Raw genomic sequence first — 19,759 nt, 5'->3', positions numbered from 1 at the left:
CAAGAGACCCCACCTGTGCATGAATTTGTGCACTGGGCCTCTAGTTTTTAAATATAAACAAATTATCTGATTTTAATGTTCTACTCTTATATTTATAAGCACAGAGTTATCCATAACTTACCTTTCCAGTTTTTGCTGCAGGACTTTCACTTCCTCCTTCAACTTTCGAATACTCTCTCTCTTACTTCGAATAAGCTCTTTGCTTCTGTACATGTATCTAAGCAAATAAGCCCAAAATCACAATTTATATTTAAGAACATTAATAACACAAAATCTCAGCAAACTAGGGACACAAGGAAACTTACTCAATTTGACAAAGGGGATCTATGAAAACACACAGTTAACATCACAACACTTAATGGTTAAGACTACTGAAAGCATTACCTCTGGAGGCATAGCCTGGAGGCAATGAGGTAAAAGATACACAATTATAATAAAACTAGGGGCCCGGTGCACGAAATTCGTGCACTGGGTGTGTGTTGGGGGGGTGTCCCTCAGCCCAGCCTGCCCCCTCTCACATACTGGGAGCCCTCAGGCGTTGACCCCCATCACCCTCCAATCGCAGGATCGGCCCCTTGCCCAGGCCTGATGCCTCGGCCAGAGGCATAGACCCCCATTACCCTCCGATCGCCTGATCGGCCCCTTGCCCAGGCCTGACGCCTCCGCCAGAGGACAGGGGAACCCCATCTCCCCCCGATCACTGGCTCTGGCCCCCGCCCAGGCCTGAGGCCTCTGGCCCAGGAATCATGCCTGGGCAGGGGACCCCCATCTCCCTCTGATCGCTTGCTCCACCCCCTGCCCAAGCCTGACGCCTCTGACCCAGGCTTCAGGCCTGGGCAAGGGGACCATCATATCCCCCCAATCCCCGGCTCCGCCCCCCACCCAGGCCTGATGCCTCAGCCAGAGGAGTTGACCCTCATCACCCTCTGATCACCAATCACCGGATTGGCCCCTTGACCAGGCCTGAGGCCTCCGGCAGAGGTGTCAGGCCTGGGCAGGGGACCCCCAGCTCCCCGTGGTTGCAGGCTCTGCCCCTGCCCAGGCCTAACGCCTCTGGCCTAGGCATCCGGCCCGGGCAGCGGGGACCCGCAGTGGCAGCGGCCCCGCGATTGTGGGCTTCGCTTTAGGCCCAGGCAAGGGACCCCTAGCTCCTGGGACTGCCAGCTTCGACCGTGCCCAGCTCCCATCGCTGGCTCCACCCCTACTTCCTGCTATCACTGGCCAGGGCGGCAAAGGCGCCTGATTCTCCGATCATGGCTGGGGGGCAGGGCAAAGGCAGCCCCAGGGCCGCCTTTGCCCCGCCCCCCAGCTCTTAGCTCCCCCCTGGGTTTCCGATCACTGTCAGTGGCAGGGGGCTTCTTCCTGCTTTCCCTTTCGCCTCCCTGCATTGTGCCTACATATGCAAATTAACCGCCATCTTGTTGGCAGTTAACTGCCAATCTTAGTTGGCAGTTAATTTGCATATAGCCCTGATTAGCCAATGAAAAGGGTAGCGCCGTACGCCAATTACCATTTTTCTCTTTTATTAGTGTAGATTAAACATGAATTTAGGGACAAACAATTAGATATGTGCAAGACCTGTACACTAAAAACTATGAAACACTGTTAAGAGAAATTCACACAAAAAATTAAATAAATGGAGCTATACTATGTTCATGGATTGAAGTACTAAGAATTGTTAAGTCAATTTCCCCAAACTGATCTATAGATTCAATACAATCTCAATCAAAATCCCAATCACTGACAAGCTGATTCTAATATTTATATAGAAATGCAAAGGATGCATAACTTGTGGACACAGACAATGGGTGGTGAGGGCCTGGGGGGGTAGGGGGGGTGGGATGAGGATGGGAGCGGGCTGGAAGAGGTTAATGGGAGGAAAAGAAGGGCCTATGTAATACTTTTACCAATAAAGATTAAAAGGAAAAAGAAAAAAAGAAAGAAATGCAGTTACCAGGATAACCAAAACAATTTGAAAAAAGAAAGTTTGAGAACTTATACTGAGGTCAAGATTTATATAATAAAACCACAGTAATCGAGACAATGTGGACCTGACATAAGATTAGGCAATAGACAGAACAGAGACTCCAGAAATAGACCCACAAATATAAATGTAATTGATTCTGACAGAGTATCAAGGTAGTTCAATGAGGGAAAGGAGTGTCTTTTCAACAAATGGTGCTAGAATAATTTGGACACCCATATGCCATCTTTCCCCTCTTATTAAAAAAAAAAAAAATCTTTCTCTCACACTATATACAAATATAAACTCTAAAAGAGTCATAAACATGAATTTAAGAGTTAAAATTACAAATTTTCAGAAAGGAAAAAAAAGAAAATCTTTGTGACCTTCGGTTTGGCAAAGATTTTTTAATTAAAACATAAAAAGTGACCTTCGGTTTGGCAAAGATTTTTTAATTAAAACATAAAAAGCACAAACTATTAAAGAAAAACTGATACATTACACTTCATCAAAACTAAAACTCCTGCTCTTCTAAAAAGACTGGAAGAAAATGGAAGAGGCAAGGGGACGGGAAATATCTGGATTTGAATCTAAAATATATTTTTAAAAACCCTTAAAGTCAGTACGAACACAACAACTCAGTTAAGGAAGTAGACAAAAGGTTTGAACAGACACTTCACAAAAGAAAATATACAAATGACCATTAAGTACATAAAAAGATGCTCAACATCATTAGTTATCAGGGAAATATAAATTTTAAATAAGATATCCCTACAAACCCATTATAATGGCTAACTTTAATACACATATTGGTGTCTGCGAAACCCCGCTGCCACTGCCACGGGGTTGGCCAGTGCCTGCACAGAAACCAGGCCATCTTGAAGGGCAGAACTGCTTGCGACTAGGATCCAAGTCTCACCACCACCCAGTCTGGCCTCAGACGCAAACTGGGACCCTACAGCCACTTGGGACAAAGACCTGCTACCACAGCAACAGACCCACAGACACCAAGACTACAGACATCCAGGCTGCAGATTTCTGAGAGCCACAGAGCCCAATCCCCTCCCTGTCAGCTCACCGCAGCAGAACAGAACCTCCTAGACCCACGGTGCGCCAGCAAGCCTCCTGCCGACACAGGGCGGCTGTGCGACTTGACTTTGGCTCTGGGCACGTGCGCACACGGGAAATCTGTTTCCTGCAGCACGCAACCAGGCTTCCTGTCGATGCAGGGCAGCTGTGCTACCTGACTTTGACTCTGGGCGCAGGCACACAGGGAGTCTGTTTCCCGCGGCGCACGACACATGGAGGCTGTGCAACCCAGCCCCCCAAGCAGACTGGGGACCCTGATTCTCGGCGCCAGAGGCCACACTGCACACCAGTGACTTGACTCTCGGCGTGCACACGTGGGGACTCTGTTTCTCACCGCATACACACGGGAACCCTAAATATCTTAGAAGAAGCCATAGGCAGCAAAATAGCAGGCATGTCATAGCAATATCTTTACTGATACGGCTCCTAAGACAATGGAAACTAAGGAGAAAATAAACAAATGGGACTACATCAAAATAAAAAGCTTCTGCACAGCAAACGAAACCATCAACAAAACAACAATAAAGCCCACTGCATGGGAGAACATATTTGCCAATGTTCCCTCCAATAAGGGTTTAAACTCCAAAATTTACAGGGAACTCATACAACTTAACAAAAGGAGGATAAACAATCCAATCAAAAAATGGGCAAAGAACCTAAATAGACACTTTTCAAAAGAGGACATACAGAAGGCCAAGAGACATATGAACACATGCTCAAAGTCACTAATCATCCAAGAGATGCAAATCAAAACAACAATGAGGTACCATCTCACACCTGCCAGAATGGCATCAACGAACAGACAAGTACTGGAGAGGATGTGGAGAAAAAGGAACCCTCGTGTACTGCTGGTGGGAATGCAGACTGGTGCAGCTACTGTGGAAAACAGTATGATAGTTCCCTCAAAAAATTAAAAGTGGAACTCCCATTTGACCCAGTGATCCCACTTCTAGGAATATATCCTAAGAAACCAGAAACACCAATCAGAAAGGATATATGCACCCCTATGTTCATAGCAGCACAATTTACAATAGCTAAGATTTGGAAACAGCCTAAATGCCCATCGGCAGATGAGTGGATTCGAAAACTGTAGTACATCTACACAATGGAATAAATTTGTTATAGAGAAAGGGCTTTGAGCTAGAATTCATATAATAATAAAATTTGGGCTAAAAAATAGCCTCAAGCAAAAAAAAAAACAAACCAAAAAAACTGTAGTACATCTACACAATGGAATACTACGCTGGTGTAAAAAAGAAGGAATTCTTACCATTTGCAACAGCATGGATGAAACTGGAGAGCATTATGCTAAGCAAAATAAGCCAGTCAGTGAACGATAAATACCACATGACTTCACTCATTTGTGGAATATAGAGAACGTTACAAACTGATGAACAAAAATAGATACAGAGGCAAAGAAACATTGAACAGACTGTCAAACTACAGCGGGAAGGCAAGGGAGGGTTGGGGGGGAGGTAAGAGATCAACCGAAGGACTTGTGTGAATGCATATAAGCATAACCAATGGATGCAAGACACTGGGGGTGAGGGGGGAGTGTGAGGGCATGTGCCAGGGGTAGGTCAATGGGGGAAAAAGGAGACATATGTACTACTATTTATAAAACTTTAAAAAATAAAATTTTTTTAAAAAGTTGAAAATTTTCTTATAAAGTTAAACATACACTTTTCATACAACCCAGCAATCTCACTCCTGAATATTTTTACACAGAAGCACTAAAACCCACACCAAGACTTTTAAGTAAATGTTCACAGCAACTTTACTCATAATATCCTAAAAATGGATACATCTGAAATGCCCATCAATTGCTGAATAGAAAAAATACAGTGGTACATCCTTACAATGAATGAAATACTACTCAGTAATATTTAGGGAACAAATCACTGACACATGCAAGGAGAATCCCAAAATCACAATCATAAACCAGAGACCAGAAGCACCATTAGCATAGCCCTGAAAACTTCTTGGAAGTACAAACTCTTGGTTCCCAACCTAGATCACTAAATCCAAGCCTGCAGGTGATTCATATGCACAATATACTAGTATGGGCTCACTTCTGCTGCAATGTATCTTAAGACAATCAATCACAGAACTCACCTGTCCATATAAATAATCTGAGGAAACTCCAGCTTATTGTGAATTTTCTCTGGCTGACCAAGGGACTGATTGAACTCAAATCTTGAGAGTTCAAAGGTTAACACTGGAGGTAGTTTTGTAAACCAACACTATGTCAGGAGTAGAAATGTGAGAGAAACAAGTTATTTTCAGGAAATGGCAATAGCTAGATTTAAAATATCCCTCATAAATCTGTATTTTTGGTATAGAATTTATATTCAAATCAAACTCATTCTACACTCGTGTTTAATCTCAAATCCTAAAGGAAATGACCACTTAGAATCATGCCCTCATTGAAAATATGGTTAAACATTCCTCACTACTCCAGCTCAACTATTATCTCAGAAATAACCACCCTTAAATATGTGAATGCACAAGCACCTATGTAATTTATTCATTAAGTCCTCAGTACTCAAAATAGATTTGAAACCTAAAGAAAATGGCAGCCTAGCCAAAGAATTATAAATTATAATCTAAGCAGCATATAAGGGGACAATTGTCTCCATGAATCAGCTAAAAAGACCAATATGTGTGGTCTATACAGTCTATTAACCATAACTTGAATCCCCTTTCTGTCTAGAAAGGAAACTTGAAATAGCCTTATGATAATGAATTCTCAAATTCCTGAGAAAATCTCTCAATTCCAACAATTTAGACTTCTCCTAACATATGAACCTATAATGTTACCTTGAGTTTCAAGAAAAGAAAGCCCTGACTTTTAAATACGATCTCAACTGTCACTGACCATAGATGAGGAAAAGCTAGAACAGGAAAGGCCTTTCTGTTCAATTCACCTGTAGGCCAGAGGTCTGCATGACAGCTTTAAAATATTCCCTTTACCAAAGGTACAAACAGCGGTTCCCTTCGCATGCCCTCGTCGGGCTGAGGTGAATCCAGATAGCCTGTCTGACTACCTCAGGGCTAAATCTAAACAAGCATAATGATTTTCATATATATATATATAGTTCCCATCCTTGAATAAAGGTCTCCAGAAGGCTAAGTAACTGGTGAGCATGCCCTCTCTTTTGAAAGCACACCATCAGCTCCATGCAGCTCCTCAATCATGAATTGGTAACTTCCTTGAAAAGTTAGGGAAGCAGTTCCTCTCTCCAGATCCTAGCCCTGCCCTACCGCTAATGCACTTTGACAAGGCTCATGCTATGTTCCCTATTTTAACTCAAGAAAGCTTTCCTTCCTCCTACAGTAATTATTGAGCTGGACTCATCATATAAGCCATAATTTTTTCTCAAAATGGATGATGAGAAGAGAATAATCTGAGCTGTGTGGTACTGACAATAATGCTACTGCAAATGCAACTTAGTAATTCTTAACCCAGCTGAAGTCTTGAGATATTAATTACCCTTGTTCTCCCTTTAATGTCCCATTTCTTTCCAACCCACAAAAATAAATAAATGCAAAATTAAAAAAAAATTAAAGTAAAGGCAGAAGTTACAATGGAAAACAGTAAATACTATAATAGGGAAAATATTCTAAATGGCATACCATAGGAGTTAATCACTGTACTTTTACCCTCCGAAAATATGGAGGCAGTGCGCTCTCCCTACTCAGGTACAGGTAGGCTTCAACAGAAAGAGAGAAACTTGATCACACTTGAAATATCAGCAGCAGCATACAACCTTATATGAGTAACTCAGACTCCAAATTCATACTTTCAGTAAAGAATTTATTTATCCAATAGTAAGACTCACCAACTCATATCAACTCATGAGAGATCTCAGACAAGTTTAAGTTTTGTTACACGTAAAGCTATGTGATGGGAAAACGACTGGCCAAAAAGCTCAGTCCTATTTAACTGGCTTTGTGGTTGGTGCACCAAATAAAATACCCAACTCACCTCTTGTCCGTACTTCACTGAATGGTCGGAAGGAAGCAGCTCAATGTCACCCTCCACCATGGCCCCTTCCAAACATTCGTCTAAGTTGTGATAGCCATTTACCTGAAGGGGATACTGGCCGAAGGTCTCATTGTTACAAAAGGGCTTTCCTAGACAAAGAAACAGATTGATTTTTAAAAGACATCACTAGCATAGCATAATCTAAAGCCCTTTTTTCTGGTACCAGAGACAATGTCTTCTTAATTCAGCAACATCCTGACAACTGATCTGTAGTGCATTTAAGCCTGTGTGGCAACCGCTAATGAACCAGTGAATCCAGGCCCAGACCACTGGCAACTGCTAACACTGCAAAAAGAAACGCAAGCAGACAGTAAATGCCTCCTGACCAAGACTATCCCGCGACCTATGTATTTGTCTTGCCTAAAAAAGCCTTACCCAGCCCAGCTGGTGTGGCTCAGTAGCTGAACGTAGACCTATGAACCAGGAGGTCACGGTTCCATTCCCAGTCAGGGCACATGCCCAGGTTGCGGGCTCGATCCCTAGTAAGGGAAGTGCATGAGGCAGCCGACCAATGATTCTTTCTCATCACTGATGTTTCTATCCCTCTCTCCCTCTCCCTTCCTCTCTGAAATAAACAAAAATATATTTCAGGGGGTGTGGGGGGGAACCTTACGTGAATCCAGTCAAAGTCTAGATCCAACTACTAATTTATATCATGGATATGCAAGCAGCAAAATTTCAGAGTGTGGGAAATACAAATACTAGAGAACAAACAGCCCGCTTTCTTAAAAACCAAAACAAAACAAAAAACATTTCAAGGAAAATAGATTGAAGAAGAAGAATCTACAGATTTTGAAAAGAGGCTTAAAAAACATATCAATGAATCATAAACGCACCACATTCGGATCCTAATTAAGAGAAACTGTACTAATAAAAATAAACACTCTAGCTCTATATATAACTATACAAGTTAACAATTTGAACGCTGACTAGATATTTGATATAAGAAATGCTATTTTTTGGTGTGAAAGTGATATTGGATTGTTTTAAGAAGAATGTCAGAGAGATAAGAGTAGACAGGGGTTACATGGCGAATGATTGGCCATAGGCTAATGGTTGCTGAGTTTATGGAGGTTTTTATATTGGTCTATTTCTATGTGTTCAAAATTCTCTATAGTTGAAAAAAAGAAAAAAACCTCATGTAGCCAACATGAAGCTTCTATAGTAGACAAACATTTCTGGCAGTCTAACACAATAAAACCTTTTCAGATTAGATATTACATTTGAAAGAACAGAAAATTGAGTAGCATCACTGTGTATCTAAAATTAATACTAGATTTGGGTAGTACAAATATTACACAATTTAATATAACATCTCTGAGATAATGATCAGGCCCATCTTTTTAAATTTTTTACTGATTGACGAGAAAGAGAGAGAGAGAGAGAGATCAATTTGTTGTTCCACTTATTTATGCATTCATTAGTTGAGTCTTGTATATGCCCTGACCAGGGGTCAAACCCACAACCTTGGTGTATGGAGATGACATTCTAACCAACAGAGCTCCCTGACTGGGCCCATCTTATAGATGAAGTCACTGAGGATCCAGGACCTCACATAATTTGTCCACAGTTATACAGCTTCTAAGAGGCAGAACCAACACTCAGACCTGCATCTGATTCCCAAGCCTTTCACTACACTGCCTCCCCAAATTGTCACAGTAATATAGAATTGGTCACAGGACTAGCATTAACAGTTACAGCAGAGAATTTACCTTCACGAACCCCTTCAGTGAGGAAAGTACCGTAGAATAGCTGCACCATTGGATTTTCAGATTTGTTCTTGGGATTGCTGCTTTTAAAAAAAGGAGACAACTTGGTATCATTTGGATCAGATAAGCACTACACTAAACCCAACCATCATTCAAAAGCAAAAACACTACCTTTTCATTTAAACAAAGAGCCAGGTATGGTCTAAAATAAGTAATAGATTATTTCAGCTCACACATTCATTGGACAAGTAGATGCTAAAACCTGAAAGCACAAGGACAGTAAGGCCTGATCCCTGGCTGAAAGCCTAATACATGTATCTGTACATTCGATACATACATAAGAGATACAGATACAGCTCTCCAAGGTACACAGGGTATAAAAGTAGTACACAGATGAGAGTGCACCTTCTTGCGCAGTTCCGCAAATAAACAGAAAAAGCTTTCCCAGTGGCATGATAGTCAAGGAATGAAAACACAGTTGGCCCTTAAACAATGAGGACGTTAGGGACTAAGTTGAAAATCCATGTATAACTTTGACTCTCAAAACTTAACTACTTATAACCTACTGTTGACCTTAAGCTTTACCAGTAACATAAACAGTTGATTAACACACATTTTGTATGTTATGTATTACTTACTGTATTTTCATAATAAAATAAGCTAAAGAAAAGAAAATGTTAAGAAAATTATAAAAGAAAATAATACACTATTTTCCACATTCATGACATACCTAAGTTTTTCTTAATTTTTTTTTTATATATCTAGGCTATATGGTTCATCTCAAGCTTTTTCAAATTGTCACCAATCTCCAAAAAATGTTTTCTAGTATATTCATTGAAAAAAAAATTCATGTATATATGGATATGCACAGTTCAAACCCATGTTGTTCTAAGGTCAACTGTAGTTTATATCTACAAGCCTACCTTAAATTGTTAATTATGTACATTTCCATTTGCAAAGCTGTTTAATGATATACATTTCTTCTACCCAAAGTTATGACAATTTAGAAAGCAAATTCCTCAGCATCTATATTGGGTGAGGGATACTTGTATTTTTGCTCTGAATTTCACTTCTGCCAATGACTCACATGACTAAAAGCTGTTCTCTAACAGTCTACACAGATTACACCAGTTGCCTTAGATCAAATTTAATGATCTATACTATTCCACCATGTTCACATCTACGATTTAACCTTTTAACACATTTTACAGCACAGGCTATGGCTGTAACAAAGTTAATAATTATGGCCCATTTAGTAAAAAAATTGTGGGTTAATATGATTATCTATATCTTCAAAGAGAAAAACCAAAGGCAATGGGGATGCACAATGACAAATATGAGTAGCTACCCCATGAAGTTTGGTAAAAACCAGAATTTCTTTTCTTTTCTTTCTTTTTTTTTTTTCCTATTGATTTCAGAGAGGAAGAGAAAGGGAGATAGAAACATCAATGATGAGATAGAATCATTGATCGACTGCCTCCCACATGTCCCCTAGTGGGGACTGAGCCTGCAATCTGGGCCTATGCCCTGACCAGGAATCAAACCATGACCTCATGGTTCATAGGTCACCATTCAACCACTGAGCCACACCAGTTGGGCAAAACCAGCAATTTTTACTTAAGATGAGTATTGTTCCCCCTTATCATAATTCTCACTGGGCCACTGTGAGCAGGAAGGATGTACAAACAGATCCTCGACACTCACTTAGCATTAACAGCGAGCTGGAATGCATCCTCCAGCCAATCCAGAAGCTTGTGTGTGAATTCACTCACATCTTGCTATAAGAAAGGTAACAAATTGCATAGGCGTTAGACCCCACACTATACTTAGGGAAACAAACATTTACTTTATCCCACCAATCACTACGATTCTATTACCATGCAAAGATTTCTATTTTAAGGCCACCTATCAAGAAGGTACATGGAACACTGGGACCAGCTACCAAAGGTGCAACAAAAGGCACACTAGGCAGCCTCTAAGTTGTGGCTAGGAGGAAACTGGAACGCTGCCACTTCCAGCCACCTCCTTTTGTAACAAATAAACTAAATCTTCCAGTTAGGACTTTTTAAAAATGTCCAAAGAACACACTGTAGTACTTTAGAATTTATGAGATCTGAATGGAGAAAGAAAACTTTTGTAAAATGTTTCGAGATTTTGCAGAACTGTAGGACTTTTAGAGAAAAAAAAAATACTTTTATGAGGAAGAAGCTGCACTAATAATGAGAGCTTTGTTTCCAAATAGGAGGTGGGGAAAAGAAGTTACTAATATCCAGAAGATTGCTCAGAGTTGCTGAACTCAGGGTTAAATGGTCTGCACCCCAGCAAACATGTAGACAAAGGACTTTGTTTTTCTCAGTGACTCTTTGCTAGCACTCACTGAGCTATTTTCCAATCTCCTTACTTCAACAGCCTCTTTGTAATTGTTATTTCTACTACTACTTCTTCTTTTTAGAACTGCCAGCTTCCCCAGACAACACACCCTTTTTACCACCTGTTCCTTAGACATTATAAAGGGCAAAGGTAGGCACCCACAGGCCTGCTTACTCATGTTCACAGTTTATTACACGGTTAAAATAAACACGACTGTAATGTTAGGCATGATTTCAAACTCCAGAGTTTGAGGGAAAACCTTGTACCTGCTGTTCCTCCGGTGATCGGAATGCTCCCTTTAAGAGATCGAGGGCTGCCGAAGGGTCTACAAATTTGCGATTTGATCCCATCATCAGAGCAAACAAATACTGAAGCTCTTGCATAAACATGATATTTCTCTTTTCCTGTAGAAAACACAGCAATGTGTACTCTTACAACCTCTTACTTGGAAAATTACAACATATAAAGAGAAAAGTTGTCAACGGTCACTCCTTACATTTATATTTACCTAGATCTAGACCAGGGTCAGGTCTCAAACTATGTTACAAGTACTCTGAAAGGTCTCTATAGGGGATTACCCTCAACTGAAAGAGTGTCTATGTAGAAGCAAGGGAGTTAATAGTGTAATTGTTTTCTGAAGCTACCGTCCTCCCTCCTGTTAGGAAGATCTGTCACCCAGGTGAAATCCTGGAAAGGGTCAGATCGCTGGCGAGAGGCTTCATCCTTCTCGTCTTCTTTGTTAATCCTCACCCAAGGATGTTTTTTTCATTTATTTTTAGAGAGAGAGTGGAAAGGAGGCAGGGAGGGGAGAAAGAGAAACATCGATGTGAGAGAGACACATCAATAGGTTGCCTCCTACATCCACCCTGACTGGGGCCCAGGCTCGAACTTGCAACCCAGGTACTTGCCCTTGACCAGGAACTGAACCCTCAACCTTTTGGCTCAAGGGCCGATGCCCTAAACACTGAGCACACCAGCCAGGGCTAAAGCCTCTTCTGAGCCCAGACCTCCAGCACTAGGTTGCCTCCTCTGCAGCACTAGGGCTGAGTGACTAATGCAGCTCACTGCTCACTGCCACAACAGAAGTGATTTCTGCATCCCCCGTGCTGAGGTCGGCAGGTAACTCACCACTTTCATGGAACTGTTTTTCTCGTTTTATTCCTACTTAACTTTACATTTTTGCAAACCCTTATTTCTTGTCACAAAGAAGGAAAAAGAGCCATTTGGAAGTGAAAACAATATTAGTACAAATCAAAGAGCATCAAGTTATCAGCTTCAGCCAAAAAATTAAAAGCTTTTGGAATGAAAGGAACTAAACAGTGAAGATTCCTCAAAAGCAACAACTTACGGTGTGACTGGGACAATTTTCAAGTACACTCTGTGGCAGGCTGTAGCTGAGAACAAGTCTTCGAAATGCAGGCAATTGAAAAAGAGACTGAAATGAAGAGAGAAATGGGTTGATAGCCTTTCTTTCAAAATAACTGCAGCAAGAAAATACTGCTTTTATCTTAAAAGTATGTATAATTGTCCACATAGTAATTCTACTTCCATTACGTTGAAGGAAATAATAATGACTATGTATAAAAATTGAGCTGAATGCTAATTCTTTTAGGAAAACAAACAAACAAACAAAAGCTACCTGATGGCTAACAAGAGGAACAGATTAGATAAACCATAGTACATTTATACATTAGACTATTATGTAATCATTAAAATACTTTTGGAGAAAAATGATTTCATAAAAATGGACTGCCACACAGCAGTGAAAATAAATGCTCAAGAGCCACATGAATTACCATAGATAAATCTCAGACATATGTTTTGAGTGAACAAAAGTTACAGAAAAATAAAGTGTTATATTGTTTATATTAAGTATAATCTATACATATATAAAGAGCCAGAATCGGGGTGGGCTGGCTGGCCAACCTCCCACCATCTCCTCCTCCCAACAGGCCTGGCCCCGATCCACCAAATTCATGCACTGGGCCTCTACTTATATATAATAATACTACAGGTTGTTTAGGATTCATACATATATGGCTATATTTGAGGGGAAGGGAGGAGCTGACAGGATGGGAACAACAGGGACTCAATAGCCCAGAGATTCATAACATTTATTTCTGAAGCTGGGTAGGAGAACAGCAGTGTTTACTATTCTCCACTCATCAAAGTATTATATTTAAAAAATTTTAACAACAGATATCTCTGGCTGGCAGAGTTAGGATGAAGGATTCTTTTCATTGTTTTGTAAACCGTACATTTTTCTACTATGAATATCTTTTGAAAGATAATGTTTTCCCAATCTGTCATGTGACTATAACTCCTCATCCCAACACGCTCCTCAAACAAAAGCCCCTGCAGTCTGCACCCTGGACTCCTAAAGCCGCAACCTGGGTGGACAACAGGTCCCCCCTCCCCTCCCTTGATCGCAGGCCTACTGAAACTCACCCGCTAGGGCGGGCGCACAGCTGAGCTGGGAATATCAGCCCTCTGCCTTCGCCTTCCTTCCACTCCGACTGTCGCCCTCACACACCTCCATTCCTCCCAGTTTCACTTTTGCTCTGCTCACCGCCCCATAACCTTTTCCAGGACTTCGGTTCTACCAAGATAAAACGGCTTTACATTTTCAGTCACATCACTCCACCTCCTCACCTTCACCAAAATCGGGCTTTACCCCATTGCTCTTAAAAACCACAAGAGGGCACTCCCATTTCCCAGCACCTGCTTCTTCTGCGTTCTTTGTACTACTTAATTACATCCTCCTCCTCCAGTTTAGAAATTCGGAATCATCTTAGAATCCTTTCCCTTTCTTAACCAGCCACATCTAACTCAGAGAGGTGCCTGGACTGAGCCCCTGGGGTGCTGTATCCAACCACCTCCTCCAATCGCTGGCTGTGATCACACTCTAATCACTGCTCACCTGGATCACTGCACACAGCCTTCCTGCCTCCAGAATGTCCCCTGTACCAATTCACCTGCCAGCAGGTTCTTCCATCTTTCTAAAATGACCAAAATTAAGCTCCCAACTCACTGAAGACTATTCTCTGGTAATAGTTCTTACAATCCCAAGTCCTGTCATCCTACTAGGTAACTTCAGTCAACATTCAACCCATGGGACCTCCTGTCAGCTCTCCCTCAGAATAAATCAGGAATCCAACCTCTTCTCTACTTCCACGGCCACCAGCCTGCTCCAGGCCCATCACCTCGCACGTGGATGACTGCAGTAGTCGCCATAGATTTCTCCACTGGTTCTTGTCCACTCCATCCATTCTCACAGTAGCCAGAGTGAGCCTTTAAAACTCGGGTCAGAGTTCATCACCCCTCTGCTCAGAACCCTCAGTGACTCCCATCTCTCTCAGAATGACAGACAAGTTACCTTTCTAATTTCATCCCCAAGGACTCCCCCTTCTGCCCCTAGCACTCCTGCCACTCGGGACTCCAGGGTGTCCTGTGCACACAGCAACCCCATGAACACACTCCCACCTCAAGGCGTGCACCTTGGTTTCCCCGACCTGGAATACTCTCCCCGCTCAGCTGCCTGGCTCACTCCCTTGGCATTTGCTCCAATCTCATCTCCTCAGCCTAACATCACCGTTTACACTGCAACCTGCTCGTCTCTCCTGCAGCAACTGCAATCTCCCTTCACCTGCTCTTTTCTCTGTCACACCAATCACAGTCTCACGTGGTATATAAATGTACTTACATCTTAATTCTATAAGGGCAGGGCTCAGTCTTGGCTGTGTTCACTCCTGCATCTCAAGGACCCACAGCAGTTCTAGACGTACAGGAGGTGGGATGTTCAACTAGGATGTGCTGCGAGAACACAGGCTCTTCCACTCAGCCCAGGGACCTGTCTCCTGACACATTCCTCCAGTCCATCTCTACACCCACACCACGGCCACACCTGGAATATGCCAACACCTGAAAAGGTGCCAGATCACAAATGCAGAAAATCCCACTCTTAAACCACAGCCTGTCTTCTGGCTTATCTTTTCAACTACCTACAGGACATTTGTCTCTTGATTTCATCAGGAACCCAAGCAAACTGACCTCTTTCCTTTTCCCCTAATAATTAGTTCCTTCCTGTCTTCATTTTTCCCTCTTTCTACCTTTAATTCCCTTCATTAAATTCTCAAATTGCTCTTTTGCCTTCACCAGACCCAGAAACTCCTCCAACCTAAATGAATTTAACTTTCCAGTTTCAGAGCGCTGCTAAGAAGTTCCGATAAAAACAGGACATACTGATATCGCCGTACTATTATATTCTGCTGCCAACCGGTTGCCCACTGTCTGCAACAACTCTTAAACTTTCGCTCCATTTAAAATCTGACTCTATCATTCCTCCGCCCAGTCTCAGAAAAAAGCTGCTTATTTCACAGAGGAAAAAACGACTATTAGAAACTATATCAACTTTATTTTCAGACATCATTTCTTCCTTGTTCTTTCCCTATTAGTCTTCCCGTTTTCCTATTCCCTCCCTGTATGCGCCATAGCCTGCCCTCTCATGCTCTCAGAAACCGTTCTCAATTATCCCCTCTACCTGCTAGTTCTTTTCAACATCTCTCACAGGAGCGAAGGCTGAGGGGGTGTGGATACAGGGAGGGGCCCCAATCTCTCTAAGAACTGACTGATGTCCTTAATTCTACACTACCTTCCTACATTCCGTTCTCAACATAGATCCCAGTAGTCCTCTTGAAATGGGAGTAGGATCCTATCACTTCTCTGCTCCATTCCCAATACTTGCCCACTTCATATATATCCCCTAAATCATCATCATGACACCATGCTCCCCACCCCACCTCCACCTTTCTGACCTCATCACTATCAGTCACCCTCTTCCCCATAACTCAGTTCTAGCCTTTTTCCTATTTCTCAACTCAATAAGCAAGCTTCCATACCTGGGTCTTTTACTTGCTGTTTCCTCTGTCTACAATTACTAGAGGCCCAGTGCACAAAATTCATGCGGGGGGAGGGGAGGTGTCCCTCAGCCTGACCTGCACTCTCTCACAGTCCGGGACCCCTCAGGGGATGTCCCACTGACGGCTTAGGCTTGCTCCCCTAAGCCAGTAGTCAGACATTCCTGGCGCTGCTGTGGAGGCTCTCATCACCACGGCTGCACTGGCCAGCTGTAAGCCCGGCTTCTGGCTGAGCGGTGCTCCCCCTGTGGGAGCACACTGACTACCAGGGGGCAGCTCCTGCATTGAGTGTCTGCCCCCTGGTGGTCAGTGTGTGTCATAGCAACCAGTCCTTCCACTAGTCAATTTGCATATTAGCCTTTTATTATACAGAATATGGTTCATTCTCTCACCTAATGCAGGCCTCTACTCAGATGCCCACTTTATCAAAAAGGCCACACCTAACTACCTTACACAAACAGCAGCCTCTGTAGCTGCTTCCTTCCTGGGCCCCTTACACTCATCCATTTGTCTCTATGGCACTTGTCACCACCTGACATTTTATTTACCGTCTGTCCCACCCTTTCCAAGGTAAACTCCATGGGAGTGAGGGCTGCTTATTCACGGCTGTTTCCCCAGTGCCCAACAGTGCCAGGCACAGGAGGCCATAGATTTTATGTGTGGAAAGGGAGGATCCCGTTTCTGGCTGAGCAGCTGGGTGGATGTCCAATGCTATGATGGAGGAGACTGCAGGCGCGGGGTCGAGTTAGCCCTGTGGCCATGTCCGGTGCAGATGCCTGAGACAACTCTAGGGCCGCTCTCTCTAGGGGGTTCATCCAGTCCCTTGGCTTTATCTCCACCCATGCCACTGATCCCCAGAACGTACCTGCAGCCCAGATCTTTTTACTGAACTACAGATTCAGAGTTCATTGCCTACATACCCTCAAACTCAGCAAGTATAAAACTGAACTGATCTCAGAGGCCTGCCTCACAAGAATCAGATTTGAGGTGCTGGATTGCCAGGAACACCCCCAATATCTGACTGGTCTTGTTAGAGGAGTTGGGCCACATGATGTTTTGGGACTGAAGGCCATGACCACCTCACAAACCGCATAGCTCCACTCTGTTGAGAAGGGGGTGGCTCCAAGACTGTGGTAGTGATGGCGGCAGATGGCAAGATGATGGCCCATTCAAGCACACTCAGCAGCCACGTTGTTAGCTAGCTTTTCACCGGGAATTGGAAGGGCCAAAAGGTTGCTCTGTGGCTTCCTGCTGGGTTTAGGTTAAAGGTGGAAGCCCATTGATGAGTTAATCCTAAAAGCACTCCTGGATGGTCACACAGAAGCATGAAGGTGGCAGAGGAATCCCTTTCTGTGAGATTTTAGTTGGAGATTCCTAGGGGGAAATCTGCACACGTGTCAGGGAAGACAGGAAGCCCAGTCACATCACTGAGAGAAAAACCCAGCAGCTAACCTGGGGACTTGCAGTGGGATGGGGCAGGCAAGGCCATCCGCCTGCATGGGCAGCAGCCCAGATGCTGTGTTCACATCACTCCAGTAAGAGGACAACGGGGTCACCTGAGGGACTACAAGGCCGTGATGGGGCCACAGTGAAGTCAGCCCTGGAGGGGTCAGGTGGCTTCCCAAGGCTTCCTCAACAACTCAACCCCTCTGTACCACACAGTGTGTTCCTTCACCCACTCAATTCACTGACTTAGCTACTCAAGAACCACTGGTCTAGAACATGGTGCTGTTTTTAAGTGTTTAGAAGTATTGTCAATGAAAAGTGCTATACATGGAATCAGAGAAGATAAAAAGTTAAAATGAGGACTCTGTACTAGAATACCTTAAAGGTTCCTCTCTCCTCCACAGTCCATGATTCTCTAAGTGTTGACCTATCCTATTTTTGTCACATATGTTGGTCTGCCACCTAATAACCACTGGGGGGAGGAGGGACTGAACAGAAATTCCACTCTTATACACCCAAATCAGCCCTCCTGAAGTGTCAAGAGGTATCATCCACTTGTATACCAACTAGAAACCTTGGGAGTCTTTCTCCGCTCTCTCCTGCAGAGAACCTGAATCTAGTCACTCCCCAAATCCTGTAGATCTGATCTCCTAACACCTCCCAAATGCTTTACTTCTCTTCTCTGTGGCTTATGTCACTTCTCTGTTGCAGACCACCGTCATTACCTGCCTGCATGCATGATAGCCTCCAATTGGCTTCTCCTTAGTAACTCTTGCTCCGCTACAACACAGTAGTCACTGAATGCTGATCTAAAACACCGACTCAACATAGTTACAGCCACAGAGGACCTTGTTTTGAGTACTGCCCAATGTAGACACCAGACCATATAAATCCAGAACACAAGAAAGCAACCAAACACGATGCTGTGGGGGAAACTCCCCAGTCTTATATATGTTTCCATTTTTTTAAAGCTATGTTCCTCACATTTTGGTCGAGTAAATTACAATATTGTTTCAAAATTACAAAATTACACAGTTTACTCTTTAAAAATATCATCATACCTGAATAACAGCACTAAACCAACATGTATTGCCAACATTTTTCAGCCCAACTGGCCAACCATCGACTCGCCTCCAGTCATTGGGATTGGGATTTTCTCCCCAGACTTCACAGCGTTTCCTCTTTGAGCGTTTAGTTTCTGCAGAGGTTGCCTCGTGCATCCTGCATGGTGCCAACATACCACACATCAGAAAAGGAAAAAGTTAAAGAACAACATACTACATGGAGGATGTTGGTAACCTTTCATAGGTAGTTCGAAACACCAACTATTTGCTGGGTAATCACTGGCTATATACTAATTATAAGATTATAACATAAGTGAAAAATAAGATTTAAACACATAGGTGTTAATCCTTCTATAACAGAGAGTATTACTAATAAGGTGCTTCATGGAACTGAGTTGAGACTCAAGACTATTTATGGTAGTGAAGGAAAAGTTTTAGATTTCAGCAACAGTGCCCTCTCTCAGACCATGCCATTGAAAGAGGCAAGAGAGACACCCTGCTAAAGATAAGAGCCTCCGGCCAGGCCGGCATGGCTCAGTGGTTGAGTGTCCACCTATGAACCAAGTCAGGGCACAGGACCAGGCTGCAGGTTCAATCCCCAGTGTGGGACGTGCAGGAGGCAGCCAATCAATGATTCCATCTCATCATTGATGTTTCTATCTCTCCCTCTCTTTTCCTCTCTCAAGTCAATACAAATATATTTTTTAAAAAGAGCCTCCAAACTGTCTAGTACCCAAACCACAGCCCTGTGTTTCCCTGAAAGAACAACTCGACAGTACAAGGGAATAAACATATATGGAAACGGACAGGTCACCACTGGAACTGGATATTTGTGACAATTCCAGCCAGTCACCAAATTAGTACCAATTCAAATACTATCCCTGTTCACTTCTGAGACAGGGTAATTGAATCATTATTTCATTTTTAAAAATCAACATAACCCTCAAAGTTTACAAAGGCTCAATGATTATAAAGGGCATACATATTTATTGGATACTTACACTAGAATGCTCCCCCCCACCCCCCGCCCGCCCCGACCATAAATTAGCAATTATGAACTATATAACCTGCAGGCTTCTGCCCAAAGACCACAGGCTGCAATAAGACACTTATCATATTTGGCTTTTTCAAAAGTGAACCAGAGTAAGCTAAAT

At 42.9% G+C, this 19,759-nt stretch overlaps 1 protein-coding gene across 14 annotated transcripts in view; it reads right to left on the bottom strand.

Annotated features, from left to right (window-relative positions):
• USP28 (ubiquitin specific peptidase 28) overlaps window positions 1-19,759 on the bottom strand; it is a 72,503-nt gene that overhangs the window by 23,495 nt on the left and 29,249 nt on the right. For 9 of the 14 annotated variants that reach the window (XM_036324294.1, XM_036324302.1, XM_036324303.1 and 6 more), the window contains 8 exons: window positions 18,603-18,762; window positions 12,528-12,614; window positions 11,446-11,583; window positions 10,514-10,587; window positions 8,813-8,892; window positions 7,041-7,189; window positions 5,168-5,295; window positions 122-217 (listed from right to left, as the gene is read on the bottom strand). In XM_036324294.1, the coding sequence (XP_036180187.1) occupies window positions 122-217; window positions 5,168-5,295; window positions 7,041-7,189; window positions 8,813-8,892; window positions 10,514-10,587; window positions 11,446-11,583; window positions 12,528-12,614; window positions 18,603-18,762 (912 nt within the window). Of the gene's footprint in view, window positions 1-121; window positions 218-5,167; window positions 5,296-6,688; window positions 6,766-7,040; window positions 7,190-8,812; window positions 8,893-10,513; window positions 10,588-11,445; window positions 11,584-12,527; window positions 12,615-18,602; window positions 18,763-19,759 lie in introns of those variants that run through there. The other 5 variants (XM_036324292.1, XM_036324297.1, XM_036324300.1 and 2 more) reach the window with 3 other exon arrangements.

The sequence above is a fragment of the Myotis myotis genome, unplaced genomic scaffold (assembly GCF_014108235.1).
Source record: "Myotis myotis isolate mMyoMyo1 unplaced genomic scaffold, mMyoMyo1.p scaffold_m19_p_10, whole genome shotgun sequence".
Classification (NCBI taxonomy): Eukaryota; Metazoa; Chordata; class Mammalia; order Chiroptera; family Vespertilionidae; genus Myotis; species Myotis myotis.
Note: the sequence above shows the minus strand (reverse complement) of the source record. Positions and strands in the feature narration are given on the sequence as shown.